A 22,900-nucleotide genomic window follows, 5' to 3' on the forward strand; every position below is an offset into this window, starting at 1 on the left:
TAACCTACAGTATACCAGTAACCTATAACAGTAACCTACAGTATAACAGTAACCTATAACAGTAACCTACAGTATAACAGTAACCTATAACAGTAACCTATAACAGTAACCTACAGTATAACAGTAACCTATAACAGTAACCTACAGTATAACAGTAACCTATACCAGTAACCTATACCAGTAACCTACAGTATACCAGTAACCTACAGTATAACAGTAACCTATACCAGTAACCTACAGTATACCAGTAACCTACAGTATAACAGTAACCTATACCAGTAACCTACAGTATACCAGTAACCTACAGTATAACAGTAACCTATACCAGTAACCTATAACAGTAACCTACAGTATAACAGTAACCTATAACAGTAACCTACAGTATAACAGTAACCTATAACAGTAACCTACAGTATACCAGTAACCTATAACAGTAACATATTGTCTGATAAGATGAAATCCCTGACCTGTGGCAGATGGTACAGAGCAGACTGAACGTTACCCACAAATCACAGATCTTTTTATTTATATGAGAATATCTCCGATCTCTACATGTATTAGAATCATTTCCATTTGTGTGTTCATTGTATCATAGTATACTGTACCGATGGTCTGGGTGCTAAACGCCAGCTACGTTACACCCCTAAGCATGTGGTGTGAGGCCTATAAACATAACCCTAATGTTCTGACATCTCTGCTGCTTAGTTACCTATAGATCTGCTACTTCATTGCTTTATCTAATAGGGGGAGATGGAATTTATTTCTTTCGATCTTCATCCAAGCAAAAGAAGAAAGGTAGAAATAATGTAGTTGACTGCAGTGGAACTGTGTGATTATACCACTAATACCTGAGCCTGCTGTGTGATTATACCACTAATACCTGAGCCTGCTGTGTGATTATACCAGTAATACCTGAGCCTGCTGTGTGATTATACCACTAATACCTGAGCCTGCTGTGTGATTATACCAGTAATACCTGAGCCTGCTGTGTGATTATACCACTAATACCTGAGCCTGCTGTGTGATTATACCACTAATACCTGAGCCTGCTGTGTGATTATACCACTAATACCTGAGCCTGCTGTGTGATTATACCAGTAATACCTGAGCCTGCTGTGTGATTATACCACTAATACCTGAGCCTGCTGTGTGATTATACCACTAATACCTGAGCCTGCTGTGTGATTATACCACTAATACCTGAGCCTGCTGTGTGATTATACCACTAATACCTGAGCCTGCTGTGTGATTATACCACTAATACCTGAGCCTGCTGTGTGATTATACCACTAATACCTGAGCCTGCTGTGTGATTATACCACTAATACCTGAGCCTGCTGTGTGATTATACCAGTAATACCTGAGCCTGCTGTGTGATTATACCACTAATACCTGAGCCTGCTGTGTGATTATACCAGTAATACCTGAGCCTGCTGTGTGATTATACCAGTAATACCTGAGCCTGCTGTGTGATTATACCAGTAATACCTGAGCCTGCTGTGTGATTATACCAGTAATACCTGAGCCTGCTGTGTGATTATACCTCTAATACCTGAGCCTGCTGTGTGATTATACCAGTAATACCTGAGCCTGCTGTGTGATTATACCAGTAATACCTGAGCCTGCTGTGTGATTATACCAGTAATACCTGAGCCTGCTGTGTGATTATACCACTAATACCTGAGCCTGCTGTGTGATTATACCTCTAATACCTGAGCCTGCTGTGTGATTATACCAGTAATACCTGAGCCTGCTGTGTGATTATACCTCTAATACCTGAGCCTGCTGTGTGATTATACCAGTAATACCTGAGCCTGCTGTGTGATTATACCAGTAATACCTGAGCCTGCTGTGTGATTATACCAGTAATACCTGAGCCTGCTGTGTGATTATACCACTAATACCTGAGCCTGCTGTGTGATTATACCACTAATACCTGAGCCTGCTGTGTGATTATACCACTAATACCTGAGCCTGCTGTGTGATTATACCACTAATACCTGAGCCTGCTGTGTGATTATACCAGTAATACCTGAGCCTGCTGTGTGATTATACCTCTAATACCTGAGCCTGCTGTGTGATTATACCACTAATACCTGAGCCTGCTGTGTGATTATACCTCTAATACCTGAGCCTGCTGTGTGATTATACCACTAATACCTGAGCCTGCTGTGTGATTATACCAGTAATACCTGAGCCTGCTGTGTGATTATACCACTAATACCTGAGCCTGCTGTGTGATTATACCAGTAATACCTGAGCCTGCTGTGTGATTATACCAGTAATACCTGAGCCTGCTGTGTGATTATACCACTAATACCTGAGCCTGCTGTGTGATTATACCAGTAATACCTGAGCCTGCTGTGTGATTATACCACTAATACCTGAGCCTGCTGTGTGATTATACCAGTAATACCTGAGCCTGCTGTGTGATTATACCAGTAATACCTGAGCCTGCTGTGTGATTATACCACTAATACCTGAGCCTGCTGTGTGATTATACCAGTAATACCTGAGCCTGCTGTGTGATTATACCACTAATACCTGAGCCTGCTGTGTGATTATACCAGTAATACCTGAGCCTGCTGTGTGATTATACCAGTAATACCTGAGCCTGCTGTGTGATTATACCAGTAATACCTGAGCCTGCTGTGTGATTATACCAGTAATACCTGAGCCTGCTGTGTGATTATACCAGTAATACCTGAGCCTGCTGTGTGATTATACCAGTAATACCTGAGCCTGCTGTGTGATTATACCAGTAATACCTGAGCCTGCTGTGTGATTATACCAGTAATACCTGAGCCTGCTGTGTGATTATACCACTAATACCTGAGCCTGCTGTGTGATTATACCACTAATACCTGAGCCTGCTGTGTGATTATACCAGTAATACCTGAGCCTGCTGTGTGATTATACCAGTAATACCTGAGCCTGCTGTGTGATTATACCAGTAATACCTGAGCCTGCTGTGTGATTATACCAGTAATACCTGAGCCTGCTGTGTGATTATACCAGTAATACCTGAGCCTGCTGTGTGATTATACCAGTAATACCTGAGCCTGCTGTGTGATTATACCAGTAATACCTGAGCCTGCTGTGTGATTATACCAGTAATACCTGAGCCTGCTGTGTGATTATACCAGTAATACCTGAGCCTGCTGTGTGATTATACCTCTAATACCTGAGCCTGCTGTGTGATTATACCACTAATACCTGAGCCTGCTGTGTGATTATACCTCTAATACCTGAGCCTGCTGTGTGATTATACCACTAATACCTGAGCCTGCTGTGTGATTATACCACTAATACCTGAGCCTGCTGTGTGATTATACCACTAATACCTGAGCCTGCTGTGTGATTATACCACTAATACCTGAGCCTGCTGTGTGATTATACCACTAATACCTGAGCCTGCTGTGTGATTATACCACTAATACCTGAGCCTGCTGTGTGATTATACCACTAATACCTGAGCCTGCTGTGTGATTATACCACTAATACCTGAGCCTGCTGTGTGATTATACCAGTAATACCTGAGCCTGCTGTGTGATTATACCACTAATACCTGAGCCTGCTGTGTGATTATACCAGTAATACCTGAGCCTGCTGTGTGATTATACCAGTAATACCTGAGCCTGCTGTGTGATTATACCTCTAATACCTGAGCCTGCTGTGTGATTATACCTCTAATACCTGAGCCTGCTGTGTGATTATACCAGTAATACCTGAGCCTGCTGTGTGATTATACCAGTAATACCTGAGCCTGCTGTGTGATTATACCTCTAATACCTGAGCCTGCTGTGTGATTATACCAGTAATACCTGAGCCTGCTGTGTGATTATACCACTAATACCTGAGCCTGCTGTGTGATTATACCACTAATACCTGAGCCTGCTGTGTGATTATACCACTAATACCTGAGCCTGCTGTGTGATTATACCAGTAATACCTGAGCCTGCTGTGTGATTATACCAGTAATACCTGAGCCTGCTGTGTGATTATACCACTAATACCTGAGCCTGCTGTGTGATTATACCTCTAATACCTGAGCCTGCTGTGTGATTATACCACTAATACCTGAGCCTGCTGTGTGATTATACCAGTAATACCTGAGCCTGCTGTGTGATTATACCTCTAATACCTGAGCCTGCTGTGTGATTATACCTCTAATACCTGAGCCTGCTGTGTGATTATACCTCTAATACCTGAGCCTGCTGTGTGATTATACCTCTAATACCTGAGCCTGCTGTGTGATTATACCTCTAATACCTGAGCCTGCTGTGTGATTATACCACTAATACCTGAGCCTGCTGTGTGATTATACCTCTAATACCTGAGCCTGCTGTGTGATTATACCACTAATACCTGAGCCTGCTGTGTGATTATACCACTAATACCTGAGCCTGCTGTGTGATTATACCACTAATACCTGAGCCTGCTGTGTGATTATACCACTAATACCTGAGCCTGCTGTGTGATTATACCAGTAATACCTGAGCCTGCTGTGTGATTATACCAGTAATACCTGAGCCTGCTGTGTGATTATACCAGTAATACCTGAGCCTGCTGTGTGATTATACCAGTAATACCTGAGCCTGCTGTGTGATTATACCAGTAATACCTGAGCCTGCTGTGTGATTATACCAGTCATACCTGAGCCTGCTGTGTGATTATACCAGTCATACCTGAGCCTGCTGTGTGATTATACCACTAATACCTGAGCCTGCTGTGTGATTATACCACTAATACCTGAGCCTGCTGTGTGATTATACCACTAATACCTGAGCCTGCTGTGTGATTATACCACTAATACCTGAGCCTGCTGTGTGATTATACCACTAATACCTGAGCCTGCTGTGTGATTATACCACTAATACCTGAGCCTGCTGTGTGATTATACCACTAATACCTGAACCTGCTGTGTGATTATACCACTAATACCTGAGCCTGCTGTGTGATTATACCACTAATACCTGAACCTGCTGTGTGATGTTTCCAATTCGATGGAACTACTTTTTCATTGATTACTGGGAATTCAATGATTGGCAGCCATTTGATGCATTTTTCCGTTGCCCATCCAATGGCTGGCGGTGGGAGCACACACAGGTGAGCAGCTGGAGGTCCATTCCTACTGTGTGATTATACCAGTAGTGGCAGAGTACCCCGATAATTATCATTCCATCTTGACGCGAGCACCAGAGCAATTTTCATTGCTCTGGTGCAAAGACAGCTGATCTGAAAATCAGTGAAACTAGTGCGCATGCAAAACCTACAGGTCACGCATGCGCACAAAAGCCCCGGGGTCCAGCTGAAGGAGCTGGACAGAGAGCCGGATTGGGAGCAATCAGCCTGGACCAAACCTCACTCACTTATTTGCCTGTTAACCCTCTCACCTCTGGCCGGAACCTGCAGCAGATATGAGCTGTCACTTCAGCTCATAACAGTTATGCTGCTGGGGTGGGGGGAGGGTTATGGTTATGCTGCTGGGGGTGGAGGGTTAGGGTTAGGCTGCTGGGGGGGAGGGTTAGGCTGCTGGAAGGAGAGTTAGGCTGCGGATATAGGGAATGTTAGGGTTAGGCTACTGCCGGGGAGTGTTAGGCTGCTGGGGGGGGAGGGTTAGGCTTCTGGGGGGGGAATTAGGCTTAGGCTGCTGGGGGGGAGGGTTAGGTTTAGGCTGCTGGGGGGGAGGGTTAGGCTTAGGCTGCTGGGGAGGAGGGTTAGGCTACTGAGGGGGAGGGTTAGGGTTAGGCTACTGGGGGGGAGGGTTAGGGTTAGGCTGCTGGGAGGAGGGTTAGGGTTAGGCTGCTGGGAGGAGGGTTAGGGTTAGGTTGCTGGGAGGAGGGTTAGGCTACATGGGGGGAGAGTTAGGGTTAGGCTACGGGGGGGAGGGTTAGGGTTAGGCTGCTGGGAGGAGGGTTAGGCTACGGGGGGGAGGGTTAGGGTTAGGCTGCTGGGAGGAGGGTTAGGCTACGGGGGGGAGGGTTAGGGTTAGGCTGCTGGGAGGAGGGTTAGGCTGCTGGGAGGAGGGTTAGGCTGCTGTGAGGAGGGTTAGGCTGCTGGGAGGAGGGTTAGGCTATGGGGGGAGGGCTAGGGTTAGGCTACTGGGAGGAGGGTTAGGGTTAGGCTGCTGGGAGGAGGGTAGGGTTAGGCTGCTGGGAGGAGGGTTAGGGTTAGGCTACGGGGGGGGTTAGGGTTAGGCTACTGGGGCGGAGGGTTAGGGTTAGGCTGCGGACGTAGGGAAGGTTAGGCTGCTGGGAGGAGGGTTAGGCTACTGGGAGGGAGGGTTAGGTTACTGGGGGGGAGGGTTAGGCTGCTGGGGGGAGGGTTAGGCTACTGGGAGGAGGGTTAGGGTTAGGCTTCTGGGGGGGAATTAGGCTTAGGCTGCTGGGGGGGAGGGTTAGGCTTGGGCTGCTGGGGGGGAGGGTTAGGCTGCTGGGGGGAAGGTTAGGGTTAGGCTGCTGGGGGGAGCGTTAGGGTTAGGCTACTGGGGGGGAGGGTTAGGCTGCTGGGAGGAGGGTTAGGGTTAGGCTACGGGGGGGAGGGTTAGGCTACTGGGAGGGAGTGTTAGGTTACTGGGGGGGAGCGTTAGGGTTAGGCTACTGGGGGGGAGGGTTAGGCTGCTGGGAGGAGGGTTAGGGTTAGGCTACGGGGGGGAGGGTTAGGCTACTGGGAGGGAGGGTTAGGTTACTGGGGGGGAGGGTTAGGGTTAGGCTGCGGACGTAGGGAAGGTTAGGGTTAGGCTGCTGGGAGGAGGATTAGGGTTAGACTCCTGGGGGCGAGGGTTATGGTTAGGCTACTGGGGGGATGGTTAGGGTTAGGCTACTGGGGGGGAGGGTTAGGGTTAGGCTGTTGGGAGGAGGGTTAGGGTTAGACTCCTGGGAGGAGGGTTAGGGTTAGGCTCCTGGGAGGAGGGTTAGGCTGCTGGGAGGAGGGTTAGGGTTAGGCTACTGGGGGGGAGGGTTAGGGTTAGGCTGCTGGGAGGAGGGTTAGGGTTAGGCTACTGGGGGGGACGGTTATGGTTAGGCTACTGGGTAGGAGGGTTAGGGTTAGGCTGCTGGGAGGAGGATTAGGGTTAGGCTGCGGACGTAGGGAAGGTTAGGGTTAGGCTGCTGGGTAGGAGGTAGGTTGCTGGGAGGAGGGTTAGGGTTAGGCTGCTGGGAGGAGGATTAGGGTTAGGCTGCGGACGTAGGGAAGGTTAGGGTTAGGCTGCTGGGGAGAGGGTTAGGCTGCTGGGAGGAGGATTAGGCTGCTGGGAGGAGGATTAGGGTTAGGCTGCGGACGCAAGGAAGGTTAGGCTGCTGGGGGGAGGGTTAGGCTGCGGACGTAGGGAAGGTTAGGGTTGGGCTGCTGGGGGGAGGGTTAGGCTGCTGGGAGGAGGGTTAGGGTTAGGCTACTGGGGGGGAGGGTTAGGGTTAGGCTGCGGATGTAGGGAAGGTTAGGGTTAGGTTGCTGGGAGGAGGGTTAGGGTTAGGCTGCTGGGAGGAGGATTAGGGTTAGGCTGCTGGGAGGAGGATTAGGGTTAGGCTGCTGGGAGGAGGATTAGGGTTAGGCTGCTGGGAGGAGGATTAGGGTTCGGCTACTGGGGGGGGACGGTTATGGTTAGGCTACTGGGTAGGAGGGTTAGGCTGCTGGGAGGAGGGTTAGGGTTAGGCTACTGGGAGGAGGATTAGGGTTAAGCTGTGGACGTAGGGAAGGTAAGGGTTAGGCTGCTGGGGGGAGGGTTAGGCTGCTGGGAGGAGGGTTAGGGTTAGACTACTGGGGCGGAGGGTTAGGGTTAGGCTGCGGACGTAGGGAAGGTTAGGCTTAGGCTGCGAGGAGGAGGGTTAGGGGGGTGGGTTAGGGTACTTACCTAGTTGGGCCTGGATTCTGCAATGTAAAGTACTGTATTAGTGTTCATTCTAGCACCCTGCACCTGTCACAACCTGTGCAATTCCTCTTTCCTGCCTAGGGTGTCGTTCTCTACTGAGATACACCAGTTTGTGTGCTGGAAGCACCAGAGCAGTTTGTTGCATCAGCTGGGTGTGCTAGAAGCACCAAAACAGGGAGCGTCACCCCAGGCAGTTTAGAGGAACTGCAAGGGTTTTAACAGGTGCAGGGTACTAGAATGACACTATATATAATGTGTAATACATATGGTGTAATATTGTGTTCTCTCTAGGCCCTCTAGAAAGGGCGCTTTAGTGGCGCAGGCCTGAAAAGGGGGCGTAGTAATGAGAAAAGGGGCATGTCTTTAAGACATGGGGGCGTGCCCAGCACTTACGGACATGCCGGGTTACCCCCAAGCTCTCCCTTCTCTGTGAATAGATGCCATGCGCATGTGCACGGCATCTATTCACCGCCGGTGGTCGCTACCCTGCAATTTTTCCCACCTGCAGGAGACTGTGGCCCGTGGGTGGGGACGGCACTCTGCATGTTTCAGCAGAGCGCCGCCAAAAGGGCAGGACACATTCTTTTAAAATCAGGCAGGGCGCTAAAACAGCCAAGTAAGAACGCTATATATAGTAATGTGTGTAGTGGGTGCAATGTAGTGTAATAATTATAAATAAATATAGATATAAAGGGCACGGTCCTGCCCTTATATTAAGGCTGCATCTAAAAAAATGAAAAATCTCCATAGAGAATTCCAGAGGGGGGGGGGGCATGGTGTTTAAGGGGCTTCACCTCAAAAGCTGTTGGAGGTACCGAACACGGCCGGGTAGAACTGTTGCTCGGTGCTGCATGCCATATTTCAGGGCAGAGACATAAAACATGAGGACATGGGAGGAATCTAAATCTCCAACTGTCACTTTTTCTGACCCTCAGTTAGGACCACTTTTCTGCTGTTCTCTATGGGGGATATTTGGGAAGGCATAACTAAGGGTAGGGGGAGAATATAGATTTGGTGTTTGTTTTATTAGGTAGCTATTGTGCCAGGGTACGTACTTTTGGGGTTCAGGTAAATTAGAAAGTTACAGTTTTTGAACTATCGCCTCAAGAATGTGCAATTGAAATTTCAACTTGTTTCACAGCCGCAGTAGGAGCCTCCTCCACTCACTGTGGCTTCACTTGGGTGCACAAAGATGGCCATCGTTTGCGGGCTTTAGCAGTGGTGGGCCTGGAGGGAAAGAAGCGGCCATTAGCTGCAGCGGGACCCGGGGGAACAGTGCAGGGGGGTAGCGGGTCTTAGCTGCGACCTGGAACCGGGGACGGTAGCGTGCCTTGGCGGTGCGGGCGGCAATGCAGGCAGCGGTGGGGCAGGCGTTAGGACCTGGGGGAGGTATCAGCACACAGAATGCATTCTCGGATATGGAAGATCCTTGATACCTGCTTCTGTAAAAAAAAAATGGCGTGGCCCCGCCCCCCATAAAACCAGCATTGTGCTTTGGAGACCCAGTACTGGTTGTGTTTTAAATACAGGGGAAAATGACGTAGGGGCCCCTGTACTTAAGCACAACCAGCCCTCGTTGAAAATATGAGGGACAAATGATGTAGGGGGTACCCCATATTCAGCGCAACCAGCACTGGGCTCTGAGCTGGTTCTGGAAATACAGGGGGAAAAAATGCGTAGGGTCCCCCCATATTTATGAAAACCAGCATCGGACTCTTTCTAGCAGTGGGGTGATGCCACAGCCAGGGGAGCCCGTTCACCGGGCCCCCCAGCCGAAGCATCACCATTTACCACTAGTCAGCCCAGGCCGGGGCTCCCTGGGGAGCTGGAGACCCCCCTCCAATAAAGTGGTCCCCCTCTCCAGGCCAGCCCAGGCTGATAGCCCGGGACTATCCCCAGCACCCCTGGGCGGTGGGTGCTGGGTTGATTGTGTTGTGTGGTGCATATAAATATTGTCTACCGTACCTGTATTACGCAAGGAACACGTCCAGTGTATGTGTGTGTATATAATATATATATATATATATATATATATGTATGTATGTATGTATGTTGAGTCTCCCATATCCGTTATTCTAAAAACCGACATATTCCAAAAAACTGAATATTTCGGTGCATATGTGCACTATATATGTGCACTAGTATCAGCGGCCAATGACTAGCGGTGTGGGCGTGGTCCACACGCCAGGCCACCCCCCGCATCACCCGCCGGACCCCCAGCGGCAGCCGCCGGACCCCTCGTTACAGCCGCAGCACCCGCCGGACCCTTCCGCTTCAGTCGCCGGACCCCTCACAACACCCGCCGGATCCCTGTAGCACCCGCCGGTCCACCGCCACACCCCCGCCGGACCCCTGTATCACACGCCGGACCACCGCAACACATTCCGGACCCACTCGCAGCACACACCGGGGCCTCCCGTGACACCCGCCGGGCCCCCCCCCCCCCAGGTATTCCCGAAAACCGGAATAATCCAAAATCCGAAATGTTCGTGGTCCCGAGCATTACGGATATGGGAGACTCAACCTGTAGCATTAGAGTAGGTGCAGTTAGATTGTAAGGTGATTAAGGGGCCTAGTTATCAAACGATAAATGGCTCTGTAACCATGCGGGAACGCTAGTTTCCGCATATTTAAGTTACCGGGCCTCTCATCATTAGGGGTCAGATAGGAACCCCCTGGTATTCAGCAAACTCCGAAAACTGAAAGTTTTCGGAGTTTGCTTCTGAGAACAAGCGACATCTTCAGACAGTGCTTGTTCTGGAATCCCTGCTCCTTCCTATGTGAAGGAGTTCCGGGGATGCGAAGAGGGATCCGAGCGGATCCCTCTGCCACCTCCTCACTCACTCCCAGCGGCTTTGCCAGGACAGCGGGGAGCAGGTAAGATACTTTCCATGGGGATAACGGTTTTTCGGAGCAGCTGTCCCCTCACCAGACCAATGATGTATTGCTCTGGTGTGACACTTCCCCCGCCTTCTATGATGAATAGGCCCCATAGATAGATAATGTATTGGTATAATACCGGCTGCTCTGTAACGTAGCACACCGGCTGCTCCCAGGCTGCTCTGTAACGTAGCACACCGGCTGCTCTGTAACGTAGCACACCGGCTGCCCTGTAACGTAGCACACCGGCTGCCCTGTAACGTAGCACACCGGCTGCCCTGTAACGTAGCACACCGGCTGCCCTGTAACGTAGCACACCGGCTGCCCTGTAACGTAGCACACCGGCTGCCCTGTAACGTAGCACACCGGCTGCCCTGTAACGTAGCACACCGGCTGCCCTGTAACGTAGCACACCGGCTGCCCTGTAACGTAGCACACCGGCTGCACTGTAACGTAGCACACCGGCTGCCCTGTAACGTAGCACACCGGCTGCCCTGTAACGTAGCACACCGGCTGCCCTGTAACGTAGCACACCGGCTGCCCTGTAACGTAGCACACCGGCTGCCCTGTAACGTAGCACACCGGCTGCCCTGTAACGTAGCACACCGGCTGCCCTGTAACGTAGCACACCGGCTGCCCTGTAACGTAGCACACCGGCTGCCCTGTAACGTAGCACACCGGCTGCCCTGTAACGTAGCACACCGGCTGCCCTGTAACGTAGCACACCGGCTGCCCTGTAACGTAGCACACCGGCTGCCCTGTAACGTAGCACACCGGCTGCCCTGTAACGTAGCACACCGGCTGCCCTGTAACGTAGCACACCGGCTGCCCTGTAACGTAGCACACCGGCTGCCCTGTAACGTAGCACACCGGCTGCCCTGTAACGTAGCACACCGGCTGCCCTGTAACGTAGCACACCGGCTGCCCTGTAACGTAGCACACCGGCTGCCCTGTAACGTAGCACACCGGCTGCCCTGTAACGTAGCACACCGGCTGCCCTGTAACGTAGCACACCGGCTGCCCTGTAACGTAGCACACCGGCTGCCCTGTAACGTAGCACACCGGCTGCCCTGTAACGTAGCACACCGGCTGCCCTGTAACGTAGCACACCGGCTGCCCTGTAACGTAGCACACCGGCTGCCCTGTAACGTAGCACACCGGCTGCCCTGTAACGTAGCACACCGGCTGCCCTGTAACGTAGCACACCGGCTGCCCTGTAACGTAGCACACCGGCTGCCCTGTAACGTAGCACACCGGCTGCCCTGTAACGTAGCACACCGGCTGCCCTGTAACGTAGCACACCGGCTGCCCTGTAACGTAGCACACCGGCTGCCCTGTAACGTAGCACACCGGCTGCCCTGTAACGTAGCACACCGGCTGCCCTGTAACGTAGCACACCGGCTGCCCTGTAACGTAGCACACTGCCTGCTCCCAGGCTGCTCTGTAACGTAGCACACTGCCTGCTCCCAGGCTGCTCTGTAACGTAGCACACTGCCTGCTCCCAGGCTGCTCTGTAACGTAGCACACCGGCTGCCCTGTAACGTAGCACACCGGCTGCCCTGTAACGTAGCACACCGGCTGCCCTGTAACGTAGCACACCGGCTGCCCTGTAACGTAGCACACCGGCTGCCCTGTAACGTAGCACACCGGCTGCCCTGTAACGTAGCACACCGGCTGCCCTGTAACGTAGCACACCGGCTGCCCTGTAACGTAGCACACCGGCTGCCCTGTAACGTAGCACACCGGCTGCCCTGTAACGTAGCACACCGGCTGCCCCCAGGCTGCCCTGTAACGTAGCACACCGGCTGCCCTGTAACGTAGCACACCGGCTGCCCTGTAACGTAGCACACCGGCTGCCCTGTAACGTAGCACACCGGCTGCCCCCAGGCTGCTCTGTAACGTAGGACACCGGCTGCTCTGTAACGTAGCAGACCGGCTGCTCCCAGGCTGCCCTGTAACGTAGCACACCGGCTGCCCTGTAACGTAGCACACCGGCTGTTCTGTAACGTAGCACACCGGCTGCTCCCAGGCTGCCCTGTAACGTAGCACACCGGCTGCCCTGTAACGTAGCACACCGGCTGTTCTGTAACGTAGCACACCGGCTGCTCCCAGGCTGCTCTGTAACGTAGCACACCGGCTGCTCTGTAACGTAGCACACCGGCTGCCCTGTAACGTAGCACACCGGCTGCCCTGTAACGTAGCACACCGGCTGCCCTGTAACGTAGCACACCGGCTGCCCTGTAACGTAGCACACCGGCTGCCCTGTAACGTAGCACACCGGCTGCCCTGTAACGTAGCACACCGGCTGCCCTGTAACGTAGCACACCGGCTGCCCTGTAACGTAGCACACCGGCTGCCCTGTAACGTAGCACACCGGCTGCCCTGTAACGTAGCACACCGGCTGCCCTGTAACGTAGCACACCGGCTGCCCTGTAACGTAGCACACCGGCTGCCCTGTAACGTAGCACACCGGCTGCCCTGTAACGTAGCACACCGGCTGCCCTGTAACGTAGCACACCGGCTGCCCTGTAACGTAGCACACCGGCTGCCCTGTAACGTAGCACACCGGCTGCCCTGTAACGTAGCACACCGGCTGCCCTGTAACGTAGCACACCGGCTGCCCTGTAACGTAGCACACCGGCTGCCCTGTAACGTAGCACACCGGCTGCCCTGTAACGTAGCACACCGGCTGCCCTGTAACGTAGCACACCGGCTGCCCTGTAACGTAGCACACCGGCTGCCCTGTAACGTAGCACACCGGCTGCCCTGTAACGTAGCACACCGGCTGCCCTGTAACGTAGCACACCGGCTGCCCTGTAACGTAGCACACCGGCTGCCCTGTAACGTAGCACACCGGCTGCCCTGTAACGTAGCACACCGGCTGCCCTGTAACGTAGCACACCGGCTGCCCTGTAACGTAGCACACCGGCTGCCCTGTAACGTAGCACACCGGCTGCCCTGTAACGTAGCACACCGCCTGCTCCCAGGCTGCCCTGTAACGTAGCACACCGCCTGCTCCCAGGCTGCTCTGTAACGTAGCACACTGCCTGCTCCCAGGCTGCTCTGTAACGTAGCACACTGCCTGCTCCCAGGCTGCTCTGTAACGTAGCACACCGGCTGCCCTGTAACGTAGCACACCGGCTGCCCTGTAACGTAGCACACCGGCTGCCCTGTAACGTAGCACACCGGCTGCCCTGTAACGTAGCACACCGGCTGCCCTGTAACGTAGCACACCGGCTGCCCTGTAACGTAGCACACCGGCTGCCCTGTAACGTAGCACACCGGCTGCCCTGTAACGTAGCACACCGGCTGCCCTGTAACGTAGCACACCGGCTGCCCTGTAACGTAGCACACCGGCTGCCCTGTAACGTAGCACACCGGCTGCCCTGTAACGTAGCACACCGGCTGCCCCCAGGCTGCTCTGTAACGTAGCACACCGGCTGCCCTGTAACGTAGCACACCGGCTGCCCTGTAACGTAGCACACCGGCTGCCCTGTAACGTAGCACACCGGCTGCCCCCAGGCTGCTCTGTAACGTAGGACACCGGCTGCTCTGTAACGTAGCAGACCGGCTGCTCCCAGGCTGCCCTGTAACGTAGCACACCGGCTGCCCTGTAACGTAGCACACCGGCTGTTCTGTAACGTAGCACACCGGCTGCTCCCAGGCTGCCCTGTAACGTAGCACACCGGCTGCCCTGTAACGTAGCACACCGGCTGTTCTGTAACGTAGCACACCGGCTGCTCCCAGGCTGCTCTGTAACGTAGAGAGGGCAAGGATCTCTACGCTCTGTGATAGCGCTTCCGATAGGACAGCACTGTTATAGCAGCGTTAGATGGCACTATCGGAGACCATGTCCAGAATATGTACCTTCTAGAACATGGGTGAGCAATATGTGGCCCTCCAGCTGTTGGTGAACTGCAAATCTCAGCATGCATTGCAACAGTTTTAGCATGGCTATAATACAAAATTGTGGTAGGGCATGTTATGATATCAAAAGAACAAAGAAATTCAGGCGCATGAAATGAAAAAGAATAAATCTAAATATAGTGTCTATACATAAGCTGCTCCTAAAAGGTAGTACCTGTAAACACACCTATAACCAGCCAGAAAATGTAAATCTGGATAATGTCACTAGATAAATGTTGGATAATAAACCTAATAGTGTAGTATAACTGTGACTGAATCCAGACAAAGAGCGCTAAATATACAATTTATTACATAATGCATAAAAGACAAAAATATAAAATATCTAAAAATCACACACAATACAAAACAATAACTTACAGACTGGTTCAATGTAATTTATAAAAAGGCACAGCAGATAACCCCTGCAGAAGGTATCTCTGGTGTCTTATATTGAATGTAGCACTGTTCCAATGTAATTATCGGCCTCCAAACAAATAGTTAATACAAATCGCCCGTTGTTTCAAGACTCCTTAACACATATATATATATATATATATGCAGGTTTATATCAATCCCCGCTCCAACTGACCAGAGATGGTCACCACTTTTATTTTAACTCAGAGTCACACACTGACGTAATCTCACCAAAATGAGTATTTTGGGCTGGTATGCTCAATTAGCACCGCATGGAGAAGCACTGGTATGTTAAATACATTTAAAAGTCTTTTGAACGCTGGTTCATCAATAAGGACTCACAGTCCTGATAATAGCAACAGCACTGTCCATGTACACAAAGGTGGGAGAATAATAGAGACTACTTGACATAAGTAGATCTCAATAATGATACATTACTGCCGGCCGGCTTATGATGGTAAATATACTGATCTGTCAGGTATAGAGAAATGTCCCAGACCTTACTCCCACAGGTGTCTTGGCTCTGCTGGCTGATATTGATCTCATGCATGCACTCCCAATGCTGTAACTGAACCGCTCATCAGTTACCCTCTGACGAAACCGCAAGGACTTACAGCGGAGAAACGCGTAAGGGAATCCCTATTCACCATCAGCTGGTTCTTAAAAAACTGAAAGAACGGACGGCCTTAAGACTGATGAGCGGTTCAGTCGGGCAGTATGTGGGAGCAAATGATAACCTGCTGTTTACTCTCACTCACCAAAAAACGGGCCGAAAAGATTGTTCCAACTTTTTGGTAAGACCAAACCTGTTGGGGGAAGTTGGACACCCAGCTGAACAATCATGATGTCAAAAGTTAGAACTAAAAATTATAAAAAAAATAAAGCATGGGAGCCCTCCACCACTTTTTAACATCCCAGGCGCTTACAGCCATTGGCAGGTTGCCCCAAAATCAAAGGAAAACGGGTAGTGTCTGCCTGCTTCTGTGATAGTTACAAAAATTGGCTGGTCTGATGAAAAGTTGGTTATGGTAGTGTGCGGAACACTTCATGATTGTTTAGACAAGTCCGCGAGTTGGTTAGATGTGTGACGAGCCTGAGGGAAGCGCCTGTCTGACCAGAACATCCATTTCTGGTGCTGGAGTCTGAATATTAATGATGAAATGTGGCTGCATTGTGCTATATTCCATCATACATGGCTCTACCACATATGTAATGTATGTACTGTGTATTTATAGAACATATCTCCATGTCACACGCTAATCCTTATCAGCCATGACGTACACACTGGTGTCTCCTCTTTCTGTATGTGTAATGTATGTGCTGTGTGTATATAACACATCTCCATATCACACGCTAATCCTTATCAGCCATGACGTACACACTGGTGTCTCCTCTTTCTGTATGTGTAATGTATGTGCTGTGTGTGTATATAACACATCTCCATATCACACGCTAATCCTTATCAGCCATGACGTACACACTGGTGTCTTCTCTTTCTGTATGCGTAATGTATGTGTAATGTATGTACTGTGTGTATATAACACATCTCCATGTCACACGCTAATCCTTATCAGCCATGACGTACACACTGGTGTCTCCTCTTTCTGTATGTGTAATGTATGTGTAATGTATGTGCTGTGTGTATATAACATATCTCCATATCACACGCTAATCCTTATCAGCCATGACGTACATACTGGTGTCTCCTCTTTCTGTATGTGTAATGTATGTGCAGTGTGTATATAACATATCTCCATGTCACACGCTAATCCTTATCAGCCATGACATACACACTGGTGTCTCCTCTTTCTGTATGTGTAATGTATGTACTGTGTGTGTGTGTGTATATAACATATCTCCATATCACACGCTAATCCTTATCAGCCATGACGTACACACTGGTGTCTCCTCTTTCTGTATGTGTAATGTATGTGCTGTGTGTGTATATAACATATCTCCATGTCACACGCTAATCCTTAGACGTTTCAGACCTAGACATGAACGCTTAGTTGGTAAACAATGACTCTTCTGTGAGAGACCTGGGTTAATGTTTGTGATTTTTTCTTTTCACAGAGCAAAGGAAAAATTATGCTCGGGACACTGTCAGCATCATATCGGAGACCTCCCAGTACCGTGTTGAGGTAACGTATAATGCTACATTGTGTGCAGATATGAGCATTCATATAGTACATACAAACACTTGGTCATGTCACGTTCAGCCATTCATCATTATTAGTGTACAGTATGAAGCTATTGGAAACTGCTGCTATGAATAGACAGTGAATCGTTATTAATACCTAATTCTATGGCACAATTTGAGCCGAAGGGAGACAGTTTGGCTCAGAGGAGCTTATAGTCTAATAAGATGTCTACACTGTTATACACAGAGTAATGGGAGCATATGCTGCAGTCTCTGTGTACTGTTCTCTCACACAGCTCGCACCTCACACCTCACAAAGCTCGCACCTCACACCTCACAAAGCTCGCACCTCACAAAGCTCGCACCTCACAAAGCTCGCACCTCACAAAGCTCGCACCTCACAAAGCTCGCACCTCACAAAGCTCGCACCTCACAAAGCTCGCACCTCACAAAGCTCGCACCTCACAAAGCTCGCACCTCACAAAGCTCGCACCTCACACCTCACAAAGCTCGCACCTCACAAAGCTCGCACTTATTGTAAAGTTTCACATTCAATTAGGAGACAAATGGCCCCTTGAATTGCAATGTTCAAAGTGTGTTTTCCCCTCTGGGTGTCAGTCCGTTATTTTGTGGCTGATAAGAATAGTCCTTATCTCCAGGTTTTAGAAGATCTAGTACAAACACAAGGGCCATATTTTATGTAATACACAATATTATACATACACCGTGATCTATTCTCTTTAACGTTTACTTTCTATCAGACATGCTAAAGGGTCCATAAGAGGGAAACAAAAACCCCTCTCTCTTTGGTATCCTACAATCTCCTTTTAGGATTACTAAATTGTAGAATATGTCAGTGAAGGTTCATCATGTTTCTCTTTAATGATCAGCAAAGTCCAGTCCATCGGTCGAATTGCTGAGGCGACGCTCCCCCCGTTGGCCACGCTGAGGCGACGCTCCCCCCCGTTGGCCACGCTGAGGCGACGCTCCCCCCCCGTTGGCCATGCTGAGGCGACGCTCCCCCCGTTGGTCACGCTGAGGCGATGCTCCCCCTGTTGGTCACGTTGAGGTGGTGCTCCCCCTGCTGGCCGAGTTGCTGAGGCGACGCTCCCCCCCCTGTGGGGCAAATTGCTGAGGCGGCGCGCCCCCCCGTGGTGCGAATTTCTGAGGTGGCGCGCCCCCCCGTGGGGCGAATTGCTGAGGCGGCGCGCCCCCCCGTGGGGCGAATTGCTGAGGTGGCGCTCCCCCCCGTTGGCCGAATTGCTGGGGCGGCGCTCCCCCCCGTTGGCCGAATTGCTGGGGCGGCGCGCCCCCCGTGGGGCGAATTGCTGGGGCGGCGCGCCCCCCCGTGGGGCGAATTGCTGGGGCGGCGCTCCCCCCCGTTGGCCGAATTGCTGGGGCGGCGCTCCCCCCCGTTGGCCGAATTGCTGAGGCGGCGCGCCCCCCCGTGGGGCGAATTGCTGAGGCGGCGCGCCCCCCCGTGGGGCGAATTGCTGGAGCGGCGATCCCCCTGTTGACTGTGCCATTGATGTGTTGTGCAGGTTTTAGCTGATATTTCAGAGTGTTTAAGTTTTCACAAATGAGCATCTAGTAGTGATCCTGGGTCTTATTTTTGTACAGACAAACAGGATTAGAAAGATGGTAAAGTGCAACAATAATATGCAAACATAGTGTTTGGGTTATTGGTCAGAGTACTGTAAGTCCCTAGATTTCTCCTCTCTGTATGTGTTCTCCGATGTTTGGTCTGACTGGCACTAGTCGGATCTGGTGTATATGCGTCAGTGTACGCCACATGACACGCACCCTCTTGGACGATTGGTCAGGCAGCTGTGATTATTTTTTTTCATGGCCTTTCCATTCTGCAGGGAGTTCTAGTTTATATAGTTATAACTTTACTTTCTCTGTTGTTTATTCTTTCACTTTTGTAATATACTCACGGTACCAAATTTCTGAGTGTAGTCATGATAAATTATTTTGCCTTCCCAAATTTTCCTATCATTGTTTTGAGTAGGACAGAAATGTATAAATGTCCTTTACTTTTCCTCCTACCCAGTAATGTGAACCCCTGAACTCACTGTATAACTAGTACATAAGTGCACTGTTCCCTTGTGTACTTTATCTGTGGATGTGTAATGTGGGTTATTACTGCTGAGAGTGTAATGAAGAGAGCTGGGTAGAGGTCCTACAATGTGTCAGTATTTGCTACAAAACATGGTTGGTACAGGAAAAAGTGCCTACACAGTGATAGCCAGGTCTGCATACACACGTCCTTCTCAGGACTGGCAGCCCCTGCTGTAGTGCACTCACAGTGATAGCCAGGTCTGCATACACACATCCTTCTCAGGACTGTCAGCCCCTGCTGTAGTGCACTCACAGTGATAGCCAGGTCTGCATACACACATCCTTCTCAGGACTGGCAGCCCCTGCTGTAGTGCACTCACAGTGATAGCCAGGTCTGCATACACACATCCTTCTCAGGACTGGCAGCCCCTGCTGTAGTGCACTCACAGTGATAGCCGGGTCTGCATACACACGTCCTTCTCAGGACTGGCAGCCCCTGCTGTAGTGCACTCACAGTGATAGCCGGGTCTGCATACACACGTCCTTCTCAGGACTGGCAGCCCCTGCTGTAGTGCACTCACAGTGATAGCCGGGTCTGCATACACACGTCCTTCTCAGGACTGGCAGCCCCTGCTGTAGTGCACTCACAGTGATAGCCAGGTCTGCATACACATGTCCTTCTCAGGACTGGCAGCCCCTGCTGTAGTGCACTCAGTGATAGCCGGGTCCGCATACACACATCCTTCTCAGGACTGGCAGCCCCTGCTGTAGTGCACTTACAGTGATAGCCGGGTCTGCAGACACACATCCTTCTCAGGACTGGCAGCCCCTGCTGTAGTGCACTCACAGTGATAGCCGGGTCTGCATACACACATCCTTCTCAGGACTGGCAGCCTCTGCTGTAGTGCACTCACAGTGATAGCCGGGTCTGCATACACACATCCTTCTCAGGACTGGCAGCCCCTGCTGTAGTGCACTCACAGTGATAGCCGGGTCTGCATACACACATCCTTCTCAGGACTGGCAGCCCCTGCTGTAGTGCACTCTGGCCCTGATTCAGAGCCGGACGCTCTGACAGAGCGCTCGCTATGAATCAGGGCCGACCTTCCTAATTTTAGAGCGGCCTCCTGGCCGCTCGCATAGCTGTGGGTGACCACCCACAGCTATAGCGAGCTGCCAGGAAGATGGTCGCGATGGTCAAGACCATCGCGACCATTGGGCTTGTGAGGAGACCCTTGTGGTAGGGTCTCGTCTGCCGCAAGCCCTGGAGTGCTTTCGGCTCTATCAGAACCGAGAGCACTCCCACTGACATCACTTGTGATGTCAGTGGGGCCGGCCCCAGACGGTAGGCGTTCCCATGGGAACGCCTCCATCTGGGCAGCCACACCCCCGGCACCCCCACCAAAGGGGGCGTGTTGTCACTCACCATCGACAGCACGCCCCCTTTGTAGCGAGACCCATAGCGATGGCTTGGCTGTCGCTTTCCGGGTCTCGCGCATGTGCACGACGGAGCCAGACCCCTCGTGTGCATGCGCACTGGGCCAACATGGACCCGCTTTGCGAGCGGGTCTGAATTAGGCCCTCTGTTACTCCCCTTGGAGGGGTCTGGAATCTGGATGCATGAGGGAGAGTCGGTGAATGGCATCTCTGGTATAAAGGTTTGGTGGGGGCAGAGGAGATCAGGCCAGTCCACTCAGGGGAGGGGAGATCAGGCCAGTCCACTCAGGGGAGGGGAAATCAGGCCAGTCCACTCAGGGGAGGGGAGATCAGGCCAGTCCACTCAGGGGAGGGGAGATCAGGCCAGTCCACTCGGAGGGGGAAATTAGACCAGACCACTCGGGGAAGAGAGATTAGGCCAGTCCACTCGGGGAAGAGAGAGATTAGGCCAGTCCACTCGGAGGGGGAAATTAGACCAGACCACTCGGAAGAGAGATTAGGCCAGTCCACTCGGAGGAGGGGAGATCAGGCCAGTCCACTCGGAGGAGGGGAGATCAGGCCGGTTCACTCGGAGGAGGGGAGATCAGGCAAGTCCACTCGGGGGAGGGGAGAAGAGATTGATTTGTTCCACTGTATATACATACTAGCTGAAGTACCCAGCGTTGCCCGTGTTTAAATCTTCAAGTTATTACGTTTGATTATGTGATGTCATCCAAATTCATCCAGTGGAAGGCCCAGAACAGGCTCCCCGGGTCAAAGTTCTGCCCAGCATACACCTACGGGAGATCCGACTGGGACCTCAACCCCCTAGTACAGTGGTGGCGAACCCTGGCACTACAGCTGCTGTGGGACTACATATCCCAGCATGAACTGCCAGAGTTTTGCTGTTAGGGAATACTAAAACTGTGACAGGGCATGCTGGGATATGTTGTCCCACAGCAGCTGGAGTGCCTGGGTTCGTCATCACTAATATATCTTCTGGGACCCAATGTTATCACTCTGTGAAGTTTTCGTCCAAATCAATACAGTGGAAGGCTCAGAACAGACTCCCTGAATCTTCTATCTATCTATCTCATATCTATCTATATATCTATTTCATATCTGTCTCTCTATCTCATGTCTCTCTATCTCGTGTCTCTCTATCTCGTGTCTCTCTATCTCGAGTCTCTCTATCTCGAGTCTCTCTATCTCGTGTCTCTCTATCTCGTGTCTCTCTATCTCGTGTCTCTCTATCTCGTGTCTCTCTATCTCGTGTCTCTCTATCTCGTGTCTCTCTATCTCGTGTCTCTCTATCTCGTGTCTCTCTATCTCGTGTCTCTCTATCTCGTGTCTCTCTATCTCGTGTCTCTCTATCTCGTGTCTCTCTATCTCGTGTCTCTCTATCTCGTGTCTCTCTATCTCGTGTCTCTCTATCTCGTGTCTCTCTATCTCGTGTCTCTCTATCTCGTGTCTCTCTATCTCGTGTCTCTCTATCTCGTGTCTCTCTATCTCGTGTCTCTCTATCTCGTGTCTCTCTATCTCGTGTCTCTCTATCTCGTGTCTCTCTATCTCGTGTCTCTCTATCTCGTGTCTCTCTATCTCGTGTCTCTCTATCTCGTGTCTCTCTATCTCGTGTCTCTCTATCTCGTGTCTCTCTATCTCGTGTCTCTCTATCTCTCTATCTCATGTCTCTCTATCTCTCTATCTCATGTCTCTCTATCTCTCTATCTCATGTCTCTCTATCTCTCTATCTCATGTCTCTCTATCTCTCTATCTCATGTCTCTCTATCTCTCTATCTCATGTCTCTCTCATGTCTCTCTATCTCATGTCTCTCTCATGTCTCTCTATCTCATGTCTCTCTCATGTCTCTCTATCTCATGTCTCTCTATCTCATGTCTCTCTATCTCATGTCTCTCTATCTCATGTCTCTCTATCTCATGTCTCTCTATCTCATGTCTCTCTATCTCATGTCTCTCTATCTCATGTCTCTCTATCTCATGTCTCTCTATCTCATGTCTCTCTATCTCATGTCTCTCTCATGTCTCTCTATCTCATGTCTCTCTCATGTCTCTCTATCTCATGTCTCTCTCATGTCTCTCTATCTCATGTCTCTCTCATGTCTCTCTATCTCATGTCTCTCTCATGTCTCTCTATCTCATGTCTCTCTATCTCTCTATCTCATGTCTCTCTATCTCTCTATCTCATGTCTCTC

General features: G+C 51.0%; 1 protein-coding gene across 3 annotated transcripts in view; it reads left to right on the plus strand.

Moving 5' to 3' along the window:
• The window catches only part of EPS8 (EGFR pathway substrate 8, signaling adaptor), a 247,660-nt gene that overhangs the window by 44,784 nt on the left and 179,976 nt on the right, over positions 1-22,900 (plus strand). For all 3 annotated transcript variants that reach the window (XM_088461541.1, XM_088461543.1, XM_088461542.1), the window contains one exon: positions 17,144-17,211. In XM_088461541.1, coding sequence (XP_088317667.1) covers positions 17,144-17,211 — 68 coding nt within the window. The remainder of the gene's footprint in view (positions 1-17,143; positions 17,212-22,900) is intronic.

This window comes from Taudactylus pleione, unplaced genomic scaffold, assembly GCF_031769625.1.
Source record: "Taudactylus pleione unplaced genomic scaffold, aTauple2 ptg001061l, whole genome shotgun sequence".
In the NCBI taxonomy this organism is placed as follows: domain Eukaryota; kingdom Metazoa; phylum Chordata; class Amphibia; order Anura; family Myobatrachidae; genus Taudactylus; species Taudactylus pleione.